This window comes from Nyctibius grandis, chromosome 6, assembly GCF_013368605.1.
Source record: "Nyctibius grandis isolate bNycGra1 chromosome 6, bNycGra1.pri, whole genome shotgun sequence".
NCBI lineage: Eukaryota > Metazoa > Chordata > Aves > Nyctibiiformes > Nyctibiidae > Nyctibius > Nyctibius grandis.
In genome coordinates, this window is record NC_090663.1 from 1,607,546 (window position 1) to 1,626,644 (window position 19,099).

A 19,099-nucleotide genomic window follows, 5' to 3' on the forward strand; every position below is an offset into this window, starting at 1 on the left:
GCTTAGTTTGGCATGCCAAAGAAAGGAGGAGTAAGAACAAAACCAGAGATGCCAGCAGGATAGTTGCCCACATCACACTGAGCTGATGGCCGCCTCCAGGAACCCCTTGCTGGTGGCCCGAGTCCCTCACAGCCATCACTCCAGCACCCTGGCGGGACAGAGGACAACTGTGTTGGGTCCCATAGATGACCGCACACATGTCCATGCGCCAGACACCTCCTTCCAGCACGTGAGCTCTTGTACTGATTCACCTTGCCCTCCTTGCTCAAGGGCACACTGTTTCTGTCTCAAAGATCTGTGCCTTGTCTTCTCTTGGATCTCAACTGATGCCTACACATGGCTTAGAGCTGCCTCCAGAAACCCATATGTGCACATACAGACCGTAATAACAGCCATTATGCCAGTAGCACTACAACATTACTGTTACAGAATCAACAGACAAAAAAAAAAAAGAGTCAAGTTTTGCACTTGAGGCTTTTAAGAGAAAATCCACGGATGGGACAGGGCATGCTGGAACAGTTCCCATCTCACTCTGCTCACACAGGGCTTGTGTCAGGGTTTCGAGGCAGCATCAGCCCAGTGATGATCCGCTGTGTGCCTGCAAGCTTCACTGCTTTCAGGTTCGGACCAGCTATGACTTACTGGCACGTGATCCAAAGCAAGAGTCTTCTGGTCACCAGCACTCCAAATTCGACGTGGGATACGGAAATCCAGCTGTGTTCTGCCATCAGCCACTCAACAGTTTCCCATTTTGTCTCACTACTCTACGGATGATACATACGGCAGACTTGACTCCAGCTGGCCCTATTGTATTGGATCTACAGCGACAGACAACAGGAGCCAGAAACTTTTTGTTCAAGTAGAGCCAGCAGATGTGACACTGAATAAACACAGACAGTCAATCTGCTGAGTAAGAAGGTATCGTTCATATAAATAACATACATCTAATCCTGCTTCCATTTTAAACCCAAATATGGGAATGCAAGATGCTCAGCGCTCTGTAGATTTATGCTTTGAACAATGAGATGAAGCAAAAGCGGAGAACACACACAGCCCCTCTGAGCTCAGCTTAATTCTGGTTTCACTTTTGCTTTGAATTATTTTCAGATCCACAGCTTTCTCCATGAAGAGCTTCCCACAGAGCGTTAACAGTCTGTCCAGGCCGATGTCAGATGGGATAAGTTAACCTTATAAAAATATCTGCTGGTCCCTACTGCTTCTCCCGATGGACCTTAATTACAGAGCAATTAAAAGTATTATTCCAATCATTTTACCCTCACACATTTTGAAAAATAGGCATTACACCCACTGAGGGGTTTCTCACGGTCTCAGCGACAGGACTTGTTGGGCTTGACCTCTAAAATGACACATTTCCTGCTTATTGGAAAAGTTCACAAATTTGCGCTGCCAAAAAAAATTATTTCATTAGAAAGCCAGTAACGACATGAATTAGCACACAAGAAAACCTCCTCATTAGAGGTTACATGCAATATTGACACAAGGTCGGTGCCTTCTTTCAATATCACATGCACCCAGAAAGCAAGTGGAATTGGTAGGTGAGTTGGATACAGAGAATGACTCTACCAGAACCCACTAAAGATAAAATGGGACCAACTGGCTTCCAACTGCCCCTGGCACAAGCACACGCTCTCTTTGGGAGAGGTCACAGAGTGCGAAGTACAGCTACAACGTAATCCAGCACTCAGTACGCATCCCTTGAGGATTAACGCTTAAGAGCCTCTAAAAGATAAGGAAGTTTTTAATTGTGTTAAGCATTTGCTTTATTGAAAAAATAAATGAGGGAGAGAGGACAATCACTGAGACTAATTATACTTGGTATCACTGTGCTTGGTTTGCCCCACTCAGAGGGATAACAGAATCACAGAATCAATCAGGTTGGAAGAGCCCTCTGGGATCATCGAGTCCAACCATTGCCCTGACACCACCATGGCAACTAGACCAGGGCACTAAGTGCCATGTCCAGGCTTTTCTTAAACCCCTCCAGAGATGGTGACTCCACCACCTCCCTGGGCAGCCCCTTCCAATGCCTAATGACCCTTGCTGAGAAGAAATGCTTCCTAATGTTCAACCTGAACCTCCCCTGGCAAAGCTTGAGGCTGTGTCCTCTTGTCCTAGCACTACTTGCCTGGGAGAAGAGGCCGACTCCCACTCCGCTACAACCTCCCTTCAGGTAGTTGTAGACTGCAACTTCATCACTTCATCCTTCCCCAAAACACGGCCACCAGTAAGATGCAATGACGGAACACACAGGAATTAAAAAAAGGATGTAGAAAAAAGAAATATTATCACATTTCCCAGCATTTTCCATGGGATTAACCTCCATTCTCATTAGAGACTCATTTATCTACTTTTTTTTTTTTTCATTTGCTAGAGAGCTCCTCCAAGACAAACAGCAATTTATTTGTTCCCCGAGAACCCCGGGCCTGAAGGATGCAGCCATCTGTCAGCGGGAAGCTCTCCGTAAACGGCTGCTTTCTCATCAAACCCTTTCTAGATCTTAATTTGCCACTTAAATTTTTTCCCCCCACCATCAGTGTGTAAGGAACTGGAGTCAATTCACGGCTAGCTGCAGTGAGCAGTTCAGCTCCCTGTGTTTTCAGAATTGTTTGCACATCTATTTTCATGTTATGTTACTCCACCTCAAAAAAAAATTAAAAAGAGAAAAGAAAAAAGAAAAAGGCAGCTGTCCTTCACTGAAAGCAAAATCCTCAGTTTTCTGGCCAACAGGCAGAATTTAAGATCACCAGTAGAAACATTTCTTCTGAAGGGTTCCCCAGCACTCTTAGCTCCATATTTTATGAAAGCAGGGAAATGCCGTAATGCTGGACAACACTAAATGAAATATATATGGGTCAGGAACCCAAAAGTCTGTTACAAAGAGGGAAATAAGAAAGATGCTGAGGTGTTGGAGCGAGTCCAGAGGAGGGCGACCAAGCTGGGGAAGGGTCTGGAGGGTCTGACCTCCGAGGAACGGCTGAGGGAGCTGGGGGTGTTTAGCCTGGAGAAGAGGGGGCTCCAAGGTGACCTTACTGCAGTCTACAACTACCTGAAGGGAGGTTGTAGCACAGTGGGAGTCGGCCTCTACTCCCAGGCAACTAGCGATAGGACAAGAGGACACAGCCTCAAGCTTGGCCTGGGGAGGGTCAGGTTGGACATCAGGAAGCATTTCTTCTCAGCAAGGGTCATTAGCCATTGTAAGGGGCTGCCCAGGGAGGTGGTGGAGTCACCATCTCTGGAGGTGTTCAAGAAAAGAGTGGACACGGCACTTAGTGCCCTGGTCTAGTTGCCATGGTGGTGTCAGGGCAATGGTTGGACCCGATGATCCCAGAGGGCTCTTCCAACCTGGTTGATTCTGTGATTCTGTGATAACTAAGGCAGAACTACACCACCTTGCTCAGAAAGGTCTTGTTGAGTGCAGCCACTTAAAAATTGCAGTGTGAGCCCACCCAGCTCATTTCCTCCATGAACCGTTAATATTTGCTCTCTCACCTACTCACCTGCATTTTTTTCTTGCAGGAATTTTCCTTCTGAGAAGGCAGCATCACTGGCAACTCCCACTGAAACCAGTTCAGGGGCTCACCAGTTACTAGAGGGAGATGGGAGACTGCCGGGCATGGATTCGCTGGTGTCTAATAAAGAGCAAGGTTCTGCTGCGGATTTAGCAGAGCTCAGTTGGGCAATCAATCAACTGTGAGACACAAACCCACTGGAAACCTGGCTTCATTACCTCTGCTGTTCACAGAAGAAATTGGTTTTAATCCCAGCCTGTCTAATAAACAGGACTTTCAGAAAACAAGGTGCATGTACATTACCTCAGTAACAAAGAGGGTGCGCGGATCGATGATGTCCAAGAAGTGCCTGAATCTGCCATAAAATGAAGTCTGGAAGACAGGAAAAAAAAAGCAAAATGTGTTCAGTTAGAAATTGCCTTTTGCCTGCTGCAGAGAAAGGTTTTATTTCCTCTGCAGAACTAAGTAGCAACTAAAAAGAAATCATCTAGAAGCGATTCGCTGGTAATTTGTCCTCATTCCCCCCAGCACCCATCGCACGGGACCAGCAGCACCACGGGGTCCCTGATTTTAGGGGGAGACTGGGGTGAAGAAACTCCTGCACCCGTTCACTGCTGGGAAAAAAGGTCTGTGAAATTATATTTTCAAATGCTTTAAAAAGAGTTTAAAATCTCAATAAGGGAACAAGTAGTTTTCTCCTTGACGGGAAGAAAATGAGAAAGGTAAAAGACGAGACCAAGTACAAACCCAGTTTTATGTCTTATGTTTATTGCAGAATTGTCCAGGCACTAAACTAAGGCTGCGTGTCATCACGCCAGTCCCTACACAAACACAGAGCAGGAGAAGGACTGTGAGCCTTAACATATGAGGAACGGCTGAGGGAGCTGGGGGTGTTTAGCCTGGAGAAAAGGAGGCTCAGAGGTGACCTTAGTGCAGTCTACAACTACCTGAAGGGAGGTTGTAGTGGAGTGGGAGTCGGCCTCTTCTCCCAGGCAACTAGCGATAGGACAAGAGGACACAGCCTCAAGCTTCGCCAGGGGAGGGTCAGGTTGGACATTAGGAAGCATTTCTTCTCAGCAAGGGTCATTAGACACTGGAAGGGGCTGCCCAGGGAGGTGGTGGAGTCACCATCTCTGGAGGGGTTTAAGAAAAGCCTGGACATGGCACTTAGTGCCATGGTCTAGTTGCCATGGTGGTGTCAGGGCAATGGTTGGACTCGATGATCCCAGAGGGCTCTTCCAACCTGACTGATTCTGTGATTCTGTGATATGTAAAAGGCACCATAACTGTATGGTCTGGGCTTGTTCTTAGTTTCACGTTTGGACAAATCATAGAATCATAGAACGTTAGGGGCTGGAAGGGACCTCTGGAGATCATCGAGTCCACCCCTCAATCCAATCAAGCTGTGTGCACGTAGGGATAACGCCGTGCAAAAGTTGGTGAAGATGCTTTCGTTGGGAGGAGCAAAAGTGTCTGAAGGACCAGAAAGAGATCCTGAGAATCACACAATCGTTTTGGTTGGGAAGGACCTTCAAGATCATCGAGTCCAACCATTAACCCAGCACTGCCAAGCCCACCACTAACCCATGGCCCTCAGCACCACATCTACACGGCTTTTAAATCCCTCCAGGGATGGGGACTCCACCACTGCCCTGGGCAGCCTCTTCCAGTGCTTGACAACCCTTTTGGGGAAGAAATTGTCCCTGATCTCCAGTCTAAACCTCCCCTGGTGCAACTTGAGGCCGTTTCTTCTCGTCCTATCGCTTGTTACTGGGAACAGAGTCTGGAGGAAAGCGGAAGGTGTCTGTGAAATAGGCTGGAATGATCATGGGCAGCTCCAAGGGAAAGGAGAGCAGTTTTGACTCAGTATTTAGAAAAAAAAATAAAATAAAAATTGAATTTAGGCAGGCCCAAAGCACCAAACCACAAAGTATTGATACATTACGGGCACTCAGGATACACGTACATAGAATCACACAATCACAGCATGGTTTGGGTTGGAAGGGACCTTAAAGACCATCTAGTTCTCCAGTCACGCACAGGCAAATCTCTTTTTGCGTTGGAAAATCAGAAGCGTGCTATAAATAAAGGGCTGGAACATGGATACAGCAGCGAGAACGGCATTTAATCACAGCCTGGCATAATTTTATGAGAAATACCAACAACACAGCCTACTTATTCAGGCAGAAATCCCTCTCTAACAGCAGTTTCCAGCAACGCTGCTGTCCACCGCCTCGCGCTGCAACACCCCGTTCCCAGCTGCTCACAAAACTCTCTGCTGTTATTTTTCCCCATGTTCTGCACTAAAAAAAGAAAAACCCCACAACTAAACAAAATAGCTTCACATAACTTCAGAAAAAAAAGGCCCAGCGGTTTTTAATCAGCGTTAATTAAATCAATGATGAGCAACACGATATTAAATAGAATTAAACAGAACATCAGTATTTTACACCCGCTTTACAAAGGTGTAAATGACACTACAAGGCACAAAGAAGGAGGAATGAGACCAGAAGTTTAAACGCACGTGACAGAAATGTTATTTCAATTTGCAAAGCTGCAGAGGCTCTCAGGAAGCCGGTTCCAGGGCCCAGGGTTGTTGTTTGTTCGGCTCAGGCACAGCATTGGGCTCCTGCTCTGATCCTGGCCTGGTGCAACCTCAACGGTGTCCACCTAAGGACACGTTTCAGCAACTACAACTACCGGAATGGAGGTTGCAGCGGAGTGGGAGTCGGCTTCTTCTCCCAGGCAACTAGCGATAGGACAAGAGGACACAGCCTCAAGCTTCGCCAGGGGAGGTTCAGGTTGGACATGAGGAAGCATTTCTTCTCAGCAAGGGTCATTAGACACTGGAAGGGGCTGCCCAGGGAGGTGGTGGAGTCACCATCTCTGGAGGTGTTTAAGAAAAGCCTGGACATGGCACTTAGTGCCCTGGTCTAGTTGACAGGGTGGTGTCAGGGCAATGGTTGGAGTCGATGATCCCAGAGGGCTCTTCCAACCTGACTGATTCTGTGATTCTGAGTTCAAACTCATCCTGCTGCAACCCTGTTCCCACACCCCCTCCTCCTCACCCCTCCTGTGCCAGCGCTGACACTCATCTGATGCTGCAACCGTCCCATCGGGGAGCTAAGAGTGCCAAAAGTCTGATCTGCAAATGAAGGATTCATTTTCAGGTGGTGGTGTTGCCTGAACCTGTTTGTTCTGCGGTCAGACAAGCCCCAGGGCAAGGGCAGGACCATTCGAGCGGCGTCAGGACAACAGCCCTGACTCAGGTTCCCGTGTGCCTGCACAGTAAGGTCCAGAGTGAAAAAAAAAAATACAAATAAAAAAGCCAATTCTACCATGCAGAGCTGCTGAGCATTCCTTCAAATGCTTACGGCCAACGTTCATATCTGTAAGTACACATCCACACAAAACCAACCAGAAATGCTGCAACCCAGGAAGGGAAGAAGTGCTTTTCCAGACTCATGAAACTTAAAAATCTGTATGAAAAAGTCTTGGGGCTTTCTGAAGGCTTTCCTCAAGGAACAAAATTGCTTCTCTGACCATCAGGGATGCACAAAGAGACCAGGCGGGGAGACCCGAGCTCGAGTCCATCCTCCCTCCCCTAAGGCAGGCAACAAGACCCAACGCATCAGCGGTGGTTTCCACTTTCTTTTTGCATTACCATGAGCTCTCTCAAAAGTAATTACATAAACGTGCTTTTCCTTGTCGCTCTTACTAGGAGCCGCTTGGAAGTGAAAACCACTCAAGTCTCCCATGAAGAGGATTCTGGTGCTCAAGCACCACCCGACCTTTCCAGCAGAAGGGCTATCATCACCCTGAGGCTCAATCTCCGTCATAGAATCATAGAATCACAGAATGGTTTGGGTTGGAAGGGACCTTAAAGATCATCTAGTTCCAACCTCCCTGCCACGGGCAGGGACACCTTCCACCAGACCAGGTTGCTCCAAGCCCCATCCAACCTGGCCTTGAACACTGCCAGGGAGGGGGCAGCCACAGCTTTTCTCCTGCCCTCTTTCCCAGATCCCAAGGGACAGGATGAGCTGCAGTCCCATGGCAGGGAGTTCTCCTTAATGCATCCTGATCAGCTCAACACGCTCACAGATCAGCTCAACATCCCTCCTCACCACCACAGGACAGCACAGCAGAAGACAAGTAACAAACTTCTCGCCCTGCTGCCTCTAGTCCGAGTTTCTTCAAACAAGACAACTGCGTTAAACCTCTTTCACTCCCACGTCGAGGTCAAGATCTTAGAGAGCAGCTTTGTTAACCAAGCAACTGGAAAAGAAATTTTAATTGGTAAAAAAGCACTTTCCCCATCCTGCTTCTCCCCCTCAAGCACACGCAACCTGGGCTCGCTTGCAATCAAAAAAACTACAGGGAATAGAAGCAAATAAAGCCCAGCCCTGGTCAGGGAAGAACAACATCAAAACGAGACGAGTGGCAGAGTGGGACGAGTGGAAGTTCCCAGTTCTACATCTAAAACATCTTGAAGTCAATTCACGGCGCCATGCCTTGTTTCATCAAAAAAACAGCCCAAAAAAGCAGATAAGTTTGAACAAGTCTTGGGTTTTTTTCAACTCTGATGAGTGAGAACCTCGTTTTGCCACATCAAAAGCTCTCGTTCTGTGGTCTGAGAACCACATCAAACGGCACCAAATTCAAACCAAGAGCAAAGTTGTCTTCTTGAGGCTGCATCCAAGCATCATCACGGCGTACCCGACTGCTCAGCCCTCCTAAGCAGCAGGGTATTTACCATGACTGTGCAGCCCCTGAGCAAAAAACAGACGTTGTTTTTACTGCCATCCAGCCATGGGACTTTGTTTTTTCTCTTTTCAGATGCCTACAGAAAGCTGCTTCACTGCTGGACCTTGTTGGTTGCCTGTCCATCATCCAGATCAGTTCCCTGCTTCTCCTAACTAGAATCCAGCAGATATTTTTTTACATTAGTTTAAACATTGTTATTTGTTTTCACACAGTTGCATGCAAAACAAAAGACAAAAAAACCACCCAAATCTCAATCTTTTGGAAATTTAGGGGCAAATTAAATCAGATCCAACTGTTGCACCTCAACTGCAACTCAAGATGCCTTCGTGACCATAACCACAAAGCTGAACTCACAGAATGGTTGGACTCGATGATCCCAGAGGTCTCTTCCAACCTGATTGATTCCGTGATTCTGTGAATGGATCAGGACTTTGCTCTCCAATCCTGATTCAAACACTCGCCTACAAATACCAAGTTCCTACAGGATGAGTAGGAAACCAATAGCTAAAACCCAACAGACTGTTTTGCAGACTGACCAAGCCTTCGAGAAGGGCTTCTTTGGCTCTAACAAACTAAAGATATTGGTTCTCACAGTGGGGCTACGAGGACTCAACCCAGAGACCCCCCTGAACACCTTCATGTTCATTTGCACGCTGACATTTTACACTCCCCCTTGCACCTGGGTGTCACTGAGTACTGCAGCGCTTTGTGCGATGGGAGTATCGTGTTTACCTGTGATGAGAAAGAAATAAATAAAAACATAATAATATTCTTTCAGCTTAAAATACCTTCAACTCCCAAATTATCTTCCAACACCTAATGAATCCATTGCACATTACTGGTTGTCTCTGCTGCACTCCAACACACCGGGGAAAGCCACAGGATCACGCAGGGACCGACCTGACCTTCTCAATTTTTTTACAGGAGCTTTTGACTCCGCTAAGAGGAATGGAGAATCAATCAATCAGGTTGGAAGAGCCCTCTGGGATCATTGAGTCCAGCCATTGCCCTGACACCACCATGTCAACTAGACCATGGCACTAAGTGCCATGTCCAATCTTTTCTTAAACACATCCAGAGAAGCCCTTATAAAGAAGCAAATTTAAAACTGTTGGAAGAAATACATTCAGAAACATGTTAGAGAGACATTTTCCCTACTCCTTTCCCTTTATTATCAAGAAAAAAGCTATTTAAAATTTGGAATTAATCTAGATCATACCAGATGCTGCCACATCGTACCGGGGTTTCTACAGCAAAGAGACACCCCCTTGAATCACAGAATCAACCAGGTTGGAAGAGACCTCTGGGATCATCGAGTCCAACCATTGCCCTGACACCACCATGGCAACTAGACCAGGGCACTAAGTGCCATGTCCAGGCTTTTCTTAAACACCTCCAGAGATGGTGACTCCACCACCTCCCTGGGCAGCCCCGTCCAATGTCCAATGACCCTTTCTGAAAAGAAATTCTTCCTAATGTCCAACCTGAACCTCCCCTGGTGAAGCTTCAGGCTGTGTCCTCTTGTCCTATCGATAGTTGCCTGGGAGAAGAGGTCGACTCCCACTCCACTACAACCTCCCTTCAGGTAGTTGCAGACTGCACTAAGGTCACCTCTGAGCCTCCTCTTCTCCAGGCTAAACAACCCCAGCTGCCTCAGCCGTTCCTCATAGGTCAGACCCTCCAGACCCTTCACCAGCTTGGTCGCCCTTCACCAGCTTGGTCGCCCTCAGCCTCAGGAAAACAAGAGCCTGACCTCAGGTGAAACACAATATTGCTGTCTCTAGTTTTTATACTTTTCCTCTGTAACTGCCCAAAGTTCTGCCACTCCTAACAAGCATTTCCTTCCCTGGGTTATGACCGGGGTTTTTTTAAGCCCTGGTAGTTAGAGGGCTTTAGGATACATGAAGCAGCTGGTGCTTTTGTACGTAACAGAATTATCTCAGCAAAACGGTGCTAAAACATACTCCTGGGGTGAAGGAGAAGCAGGGAAAGGCCAAGCACTGTGGCAACTACTTGCTCACGGTCCATATTGTAAATCCTTGTACTTAGGGAACCACTTTCTGCAGGTCATCGTGATGGAGCACCCTGTTATTCCTGCAACTCGGACGGCCAAGGCAGTGCTCAGCCCTTCTGCCAGCAACTGCCTTGTCCCAGGCTCTGGCAAACACATGCTCCTTCATTAATTCATTATCACAAATTCTAAGAAGAGCGAATTTGATTTTATTTGCCTTTTAAATGCCATTTCAGTGCTAAAACAGTGTTATTCACTGTTCCAGTGTGTCTTCTTTTGCTGTACATCACACCCGAACTGCTTTCTTCTCCTCCATCCTTCCTCCATCATTCCATGCCCATTATCATCTAATAAGGGGAAAGCAAAGTATTTCCACCTCCCTCCAAGGTTTGAACTCGACATATCACCTCTGCATCCATCCAGCAAACCAGCAGTTGTCAGGACAAGCGAAGGGGATGAGAGGATCAAGCCCCAGGGCACAGGAACAGCCAGTGCACCAGCACAGCACAGAATCACAGAATCAACCAGGCTGGAAGAGTCCTCTGGGGTCATCGAGTCCAACCGTTGCCCTGACACCACCATGGCAACTAGACCAGGGCACTAAGTGCCATGTTCAGTCTTTTCTTAAACACCTCCAGAGATGGTGACTCCACCACCTCCCTGGGCAGCCCCTTCCAATGTCCTATGGCACACTGCAGGCACCCAAACCCAGATTTAAGTGAGAATTCAAGAAAGAAAGATGTTGAGGTGTTGGAGCGAGTCCAGAGGAGGGCGACCAAGCTGGTGAAGGGTCTGGAGGGTCTGACCTACGAGGAACGGCTGAGGGAGCTGGAGGTGTTTAGCCTGGAGAAGAGGAGGCTCAGAGGTGACCTTAGTGCAGTCTACAACTACCTGAAGGGAGGGTGTAGCGCAGTGGGAGTTGGCCTCTTCTCCCAGGCAACAGCGATAGGACAAGAGGACACAGCCTCAAGCTTCGCCAGGGGAGGTTCAGGTTGGACATTAGGAAGCATTTCTTCTCAGCAAGGGTCATTAGCCATTGGAAGGGGCTGCCCAGGGAGGTGGTGGAGTCACCATCTCTGGAGGGGTTGAAGAAAAGACTGGACATGGCACTTAGTGCCCTGGTCTAGTTGCCATGGTGGTGTCAGGGCAATGGTTGGACTCAGTGATCCCAGCAGGCTCTTCCACCCTGATTGATTCTGTGATTGATTCTGTGATTCTGTGACTTTTTAACAGGATCATTTCCAGCTCTGGCCATCATACTCATGCAAGGGACGGAGCTTACAAGATGCTCAGAAGTTTGACCTTCAGCTCCCACTGTCCATCCATGGTCTTTTTTGCCATTTTATTCCTCTAACATCTGTTGTAGTAAACAGTTGTCTGGAAAAAAACCTGAATAACACAAATTTCCTGTGATTAATCATGGCTATTTTAGGACCATTTCTCACCAGCCTGCAAGCAAGATGAAGTTCTGCAGAGCGGCTGGGAATATTAATTCCCTCCCATGGCACAGCAGATCCAGCTGACTCCGAGACAAGAACTAGAAGGAAACTACTCCTTGCAGGCTCAAGACATTCAAAGAAGGGCAGTGAGAGACCATGAGCAAGCACTTATCACCTTAAAGAGGGCGAGTATTCCTTGAGAGTATACGCAGGCAGCCCTGGGAAGAACAGGGGATATACACAACTTTAGTAATTTAATTACAGTGTGATTTTAAAAAGAATTTAATTAAGCTAGAGCAAAAGGCATGCAGACTTGGCGGGGTTTTTTCGAGCTAAAAATCAGGCTTACGTCAGCTTTAAATTAATTAGGAAGAGATTTAAGCTAAACCAAACAAAATTGAGAAAATTCAAGCCATTGAGCAATGGGGACTCTGGACACCAGCCCTTCGATATTTTCAAGTGACTTTACAATATTAAAGGGCCAAGAGTGTGTATAGGAGTAGCTCCTACGTCTCAGTTACCTGCAACGACAGCTCTGCTCACGGACGCAGATGGGACAGAACATGGAAACCTTTCACAGGTGCTACGTGGAGTAGTAGGGGTTTACACCTTGTAGCACAAGATGCAAACAACCTCCCTGTTTAAAATCCAATCCTGGCTCATAGAGATGTAAAAAAGCCAATTAATGGCTTTTTTGGCAGGGTCTGTGAAGCTAACAGATAAACATCCAACCCAAAGGTGGTTGTATCTCCCCTTCTCCTCTGCAATTTGTCTTTAAGCATGTGTCAGGGCAATGGTTGGACTTGATGACCCCAGAGGTCTCTTCCAACCTGATTGATTCTGTGATTCTGTGTCTGCAGGACCCAATAGATTGCAGAGGATAAACAGGGTCAGCCCATCTTCAGGGCTGAGAAAGCCACGTTTGGTGACAGCAAACGCCACGTAGCATATGCCAACCTCACCTCAAGAGGTTTGCACACGCTGGGCTGGACCTGCACACACACGAGTTAAAGCTGTTGTCAACCAACCTTAAACCCCCTTCCAAGAAAATCCCTTCTCCATAATGATGCCCCTTTAGGAGAGAAGAGTTTCATTCACTTTAAAAAAGTGGAAAACAATATTTCACTGAGCAGCATGAATAGAAACTTCTGCGTTAACTTTACACTGTTACGATTTGTAGCAGAGTGGGAGTTGGCCTCTTCTCCCAGGCAACTAGTGATAGGACAAGAGGACACAGCCTCAAGCTTGGCCAGGGGAGGTTCAGGTTGGACATTAGGAAGCATTTCTTCTCAGCAAGGGTCATCAGCCATTGGAAGGGGCTGCCCAGGGAGGTGGTGGAGTCACCATCTCTGAAGGTGTTTAAGAAAAGCCTGGACATGGCACTTAGTGCCCTGGTCTAGTTGACATGGTGGTGTCAGGGCAATGGTTGGACTCGATGATCCCAGAGGGCTCTTCCAACCTGACTGATTCTGTGACTTCAGCTGCAAAGGAACTCAGTTCACTTCTCGTTCAGTTTCCCCCACGCTCGCAGTCCTCCTGCACTAGCTGAGACAACCTCATGTTACTTTTTAGAGGGCTGACCCCAATAAAAACACAGTTTAACTGGTGCTATCTTCCTGGAGCAGCTAACACCCCTGGTTAGCAACCAACCCCACCCATACCTTATTTAGAGTCTTGCTGGAAAGGTTTCCTCAGCTCCTCTGTAGAAAAAAAAACAAAACAAAACATTTATTTTGCCCAGGGTAAATGCCTGGGATACAGGCAAAGACACCAGAGCACTGGGAACACGCATTTAGCGCTCTGGCTCGAAAAGAGGGAGCACTGAGCAAATCCTTTTTAAAAAAAAACACAACAAGAAAAAAAAAACAGAGTATGCTTAACCAATTAGAACCACTCATCAGAAAATTAAGCCCTTATCACACATGCTCAAGCCTAATGTCCTCATTTCTTCTTTCCCCTAAAAATAGCCTGCTTGCTTTGGGAGGCAGAGGCTCTTTCCAGCAAAGACACACAGAAAAAAAGAGGTGACTCAACAAAACGCCACTGCCAAGAAAAACAAGTGAACTGCAAAACCAGGGATGGGACAAGGGGCGTTTAATAACCCCCAGAGGTGGTGCTGGGGATGGACACCCCCCGCCTGCTGTCCTAAATTCTGCCCAGGCGCTTTCCAGGGGCTCTGGGTCACGGCGGGGGAAGGAAACCACCGTGTCTCCTCTGAACCAAATCCCCAGGCAGCCGAGTCTGCTCTCCAAGGTTTTTGTTCTTAACACACAACTTCTCCTTGTTTTCCCCCAGAGGGACAAAGATGCTTAGCACAGCTCCCTGCATCTCTCCCAGCCCCAGTTTTCGTCAAATCTCCCCTTAAATAGCCGCAGACCTGCTCCCAGCCAGCGTTTCAGAGGAAAAATAAGTGCTGTCATCACATGGGGCTACGTCTAGAATTTAAACAACCCCCAGAAGTGTCACTCATCCTTTCCAAAACAAGGCGTCCTTTGGTCAGCTGGACCACTACAGCTGAGATCTTACAAACAGATAAAACCCCGCAACGGGCCAGTTGCAGGAAAGGAGTAAAATCACTATAGTAAAAAGAAAGGGAATTCTTTCTGATGCTCCAGTAAAGCACCTCTGAACCATCCAGTCTTGAGGGCAACCCTCACCCCGGATCCAGGTCCCATCTCATCTCCCAGGAGCAGCAGCGAGGAGAGAGGACGTCTCCGCTCCAACGCGCAGGCAAATCATTAACATCCTGCCATACCCCTCGAAACATTTTCTAAATGTTGCTACAAGTGACAGTCGCTCCTTAATGAACAGAACGCACCGATTCTGTGCCTGACTCGCTGCCAAGTGTGCCTCGAATCATCTGTGGTGTCTAGAAGGGAGTAGCGTCTCCTCCTCCTCTTCTCCTTATTAAAAAGCCCCGTCTCCCCAGCCTGAGCATCCCTCGGCTCGCACAGCCGAGCAGGCTCCCAGCGCAGGGAAGTCACCCCTTCCTCGCTGCGGGGGATCTGTGACTCCGAGGAGGTCCCCCCATGACCTCCCAAACAGGGGTAAGGCGGCAAGGGAAGAGGCACGGAGATCCACCACCCGAGAGCTGGTCCCCCGTGGGAAATCAGCAACTGGATGTTTCAGCAACCCAAACGGGTGCCTTCGGTCAAGCCAAGCTCTGCGAGCTGCAATTAGCGAGTCAGATGGTTGGCAAATAGCAGTCCCAGTACAGACTTCGTGTGGATGATGGCAAGAGAGTCTCCTTGGAGATTGCCCCAGCAGTGGGAGGGAAGGGACACCTATTAATGAGCAGACTCCTGCTACTCATTCTTGATTTGCTAATTGCAATGGCTCATTCCTCTCCAGAAGGTTCTTACCCAGCTCAAGAGCAACCGAAGGAGGTTTTATGAACTGTGTCAGCTGTATCAGAAGGCTGACAAGGCTCCACGACAACGAAGAATGGTCTTTGTCAGCCATGCCATAGCAGGGTGCTTGCAAACAGAGGCTGTGGAAGGCGGCAGCAGGGATGAGCTGCCCTGACCGCAGCACCAGCTCCCCTCACCCGGGACGGCTGCTGTGGGCCACAGGCCTTCGTTGCCATTCCCCTGTCACCGGGTACTGAGGACGGGGCGGCTCTGCTGCTCAGGTCCACCTTCCTCACCTCCTGTGTGGCCCCAAACCACGTTTCCTCAGCAGCCACCTCAGACACCCCACACGGCGCCATTCCACGCATGTCAGCGCCTGCCCAGCCACCACCCGCTCGAGGACATGGACAGTGGGATTGATGCGCCCTCAGCAAGTTTGGGGATGGCACTGAGCTGTGCGGTGTGGTGACACGCTGGAGGGAAGGGATGGCATCCAGAGGGACCTGGGCAGCCTGGAGAGCTGGGCCTGTGCGAACCACATGAAGTTCAACAAGGCCAAGTGCAAGGTCCTGCCCGTGGGTCGGGGCAATCCCAAGCACAAACACAGGCTGGGCAGAGAATGGATTGAGAGCAGCCCTGAGGAGAAGGACTTGGGGGTGATGGGTGATGAGAAGCTCACCATGAGCTGGCAACGTGCGCTGGCAGCCCAGAAAGCCACCCGTGTCCTGGGCTGCATCCCCAGCAGCGTGGCCAGCAGGGCGAGGGAGGGGATTCTGCCCCTCTGCTCCGCTCTCGGGAGACCCCCCCCGCAGTGCTGCGTCCAGCTCTGGGGGCACCAACATCAGAAGGACACGGAGCTGTTGGAGCGAGTCCAGAGGAGGCCACGGAGATGCTGAGAAGGCTGGAGCCCCTCTGCTCTGGAGACAGGCTGAGAGAGCTGGGGCTGTTCAGCCTGGAGAAGAGAAGGCTCCGGGGAGACCTTCTAGCACCTTCCAGTGCCTGAAGGGGCTACAGGAAAGCTGGAGAGGGGCTTTTTACAAGGGCATGGAGTGACAGGACGAGGGGGAACAGTTTTTAACTGAAAGAGGGGAGATTGAGATGAGATCTGAGGAAGAAATTCTTTGCTGTGAGGGTGGTGAGACCCTGGCCCAGGTTGCCCAGAGAAGCTGTGGCTGCCCCCTCCCTGGCAGTGTTCAAGGCCAGGTTGGATGGGGCTTGGAGCAACCTGGTCTGGTGGAAGGTGTCCCTGCCCGTGGTGGGGGGTTGGAACTGGATGGCCTTTAAGGTCCCTTCCAACCCAAAGCAGTCTGTGACTCTTATGGTTCACCCCAACCGTACCGCAGCAGCTGAGCAGCCATGTGGAGTTGCAGCACGGACAGCCCGTTGTGAGGCGGCCGTAACACCCACCCGGGACCGGCCCCAGCTCCCACACGCCCCTCCCCACCTCCCCGGGCCCTGCCCTGGAGGCCCCGCTCCCTCCCGGGTCAGCTCCTCACCTCCCCACAACCTTGGGCTCGCTGCCACCCTCGCTGTGGCAGGGCCCAGCCCTCGCACCGTCCTACCGGGGGAGGGAAAAGGACGAGGCCCCGCCGTGCGCTGGCACCCGGGACCCCCGCCCACCCCCTTAGCGGCGGCCGCGGGGCTCGAACCCGCGGCCCTGGCGCTTCACACCGGCCCCCCCCCGAGCCCACAGGGGCACGGCGGGACGCGCCAATCACCGCCCGCCGCGGGAGCCACCGCCAGCCGGGGGGCGGTGGCGCTGAGTGACAGCGGCGCGGCCCAATGGCGGGGGGGCTGCGCACCAATCAGCGCGCCGTCCTGGGGGAGGGCGGGGAGAGAGGAGCCGGGGGTCTCTGCTCACCGGAGGCGGGGGGGGGGGGGGGAACCCGCCGCCGCGCGGGGTGGCGGTATCTCCCGCCGCCGCTCCCCGTCCCGCCCCTCCCACCGCCCCCTCGCCCGGTACCTGCTCGAAGCGGGGCTTCCCCAGCTGGAACGGGGGATAGTCCGCCGGTTCCGCCATCCCCTTCGCGCGCAGCCAGCGCCACTTTAAACGGCCTCCCCCCCCGCCCGCCGCCGGGCCCGCCCCCTGCGGCACCGCCCCGCCGCGCTGATTGGCCGCGGCCTCGCCGCAGCTGCCGCGCGGCACGCCGGGAGGTGGAGTCCGAGCGGGGGCCGCTGGGAAGGGGCGTGGCCCTCAGCCAATGGGGCGGGCGCGGCGGCGCGGGGCAGCATGGGAAATGGAGTCCGCGGCGGGGCGGGCGCGGGGCACGACGGGAAACTCGATTTGGCGGGAACCTGAGGGGAGCCCCGAGGGCGGGGGGGGCGCAGCGGGGAGAGGGGGCTCTGCCGGGGGCGGGGGGGACGAGGTGCCCCCACCCCTGTGCTGGCTCCCCCTGCCCGGGCTGCTGCCACCTGAGGGGAGCACAAGGTGCGAGGGAGCGGCCGAGGGGTTGGGGTAGAGTGGGGCCTCCCCTCGACGCCCGCACAGGGTGGTCCTGCGTGGCGTCAGGGCTCTGCGAGGGCCCACGCGGCACCTGTGAGCCTCTTCTCCCATGTAACAAGCAACAGCACGAGAGGAAACGGCCTCAAGTTGTGCCAGGGGAGGTTTAGATTTGAGATCAGAGACAATTTCTTCCCTAAAAGGGTTGTCAAGCACTGGAACAGGCTGCCCAGGGCAGTGGTGGAGTCCCCATCCCTGGAAGGATTTAAAAGCCGTGTAGATGTGGTGCTGAGGGACATGGGTCAGCGGTGGCCTTGGCAGTGCTGGGTTAACGGTTGGACTCGGTGATCATAAAGGTCCTTTCCAACCAAAACTAATCTAGCACTCCCCTGCCTCTGTTGCCATTTCTCCCTGGCTGTTCTCCTTTTTGTGCAATCACGGTTGAATTTAGTAACTAACAGACGTGTCTGAGGCAACCGGTCACACCCAGGTGACAGAGCTCCGGTCTCCCAGCCCTGAAAGCACGTTCACCTCGTAGCGCACGTTTCTGACCACTTCACACGGGACTCACTCCAAAACCTTCTTCCTTTTTTGAACACAAATGCCGTTTTCTCAGTGACACCGACATGGCAGCCAGAATATGGGTGGTGATGGAGGGCGCAGAGGAACGTGAGGTGGAAAGCAGACGTCTGCCTTAATTCTGAAATTATTTGAGCAAATAATAACACACAGAAACATAAAAGCCCAAAAGCTTCTGAAAAAACCCTCCAATTGCATCATTTCCTTGTGGAAATACATATTCTTACTTTGATGGGAGCCTAACACTTGCTATTGACCTTTAAAATAACGTGATTAAAAATAAACTGGAAATAATGTTTACTTTGATGCAGAATTATTCGTCCTCTTCCTCAGTGTTACAATTTGTGGAGATAAAGGCAAGGTCGTGCGGGGCTGGGGGCAGAAGGGGCGCGTACGAAGCCATCTCCAGAATCCCTGTCTCTAGATTAGTGGGATAAGAAGTGCCTGGCCCTTCAAACGCCGCTGAAATTGTTTGGAGGATTAGGATCGATTCGCCGAGGAAGAGCAAAGGGCCAGTAAACAGAGCGGAGCTGGGGATGAAGAAGGGAAGGCTGGCAGGGCATAAGAGGAAGGCTCTGCTCAGATTACAGAGCAGGTCAGAAACAGATTTTCCATCTAAGAGGGAATTAAATAATACACCTGGAAAAAAAAAAATCCCTTTTTTTTTTGCTACGTGGGGGAAAACATGAACATCACAAAGTTTTGCTGTGGGGATGCTGCTGCTCTGCTTTATGGATGTGGAGCTGATTTTTTTCTTTCCATCTGCAAAACCAATTTCTGGTTTTAGGTGAATTCACCGCTGATCCCCTGCACCGACTCTCCGATCTCCTGCAGTTTTGGGTAGAAAAGGGGCAGAAAAGGTGCCTGGCACAGAGCCTGCCGCCTCACGCCACGTCTGGAGCGCTCGCCCCACCGCAGCTGGCCGGTCAGTGGGTGAGAGGCTCCCTCTACACAAGGAGCTTCTACCAGACCAAAAAAGTGAC

General features: G+C 50.6%; 1 protein-coding gene across 1 annotated transcript in view; it reads right to left on the reverse strand.

Annotated features, from left to right (window-relative positions):
* Positions 1-17,329, reverse strand: part of SFXN5 (sideroflexin 5) — a 114,254-nt gene extending 96,925 nt beyond the window's left edge. Inside the window, 3 exon segments of the mRNA XM_068402913.1 lie at positions 3,834-3,902; positions 17,061-17,195; positions 17,198-17,329. Coding sequence (XP_068259014.1) covers positions 3,834-3,902; positions 17,061-17,195; positions 17,198-17,329 — 336 coding nt within the window.
* Between the last annotated feature and the right edge of the window lie 1,770 nt (positions 17,330-19,099).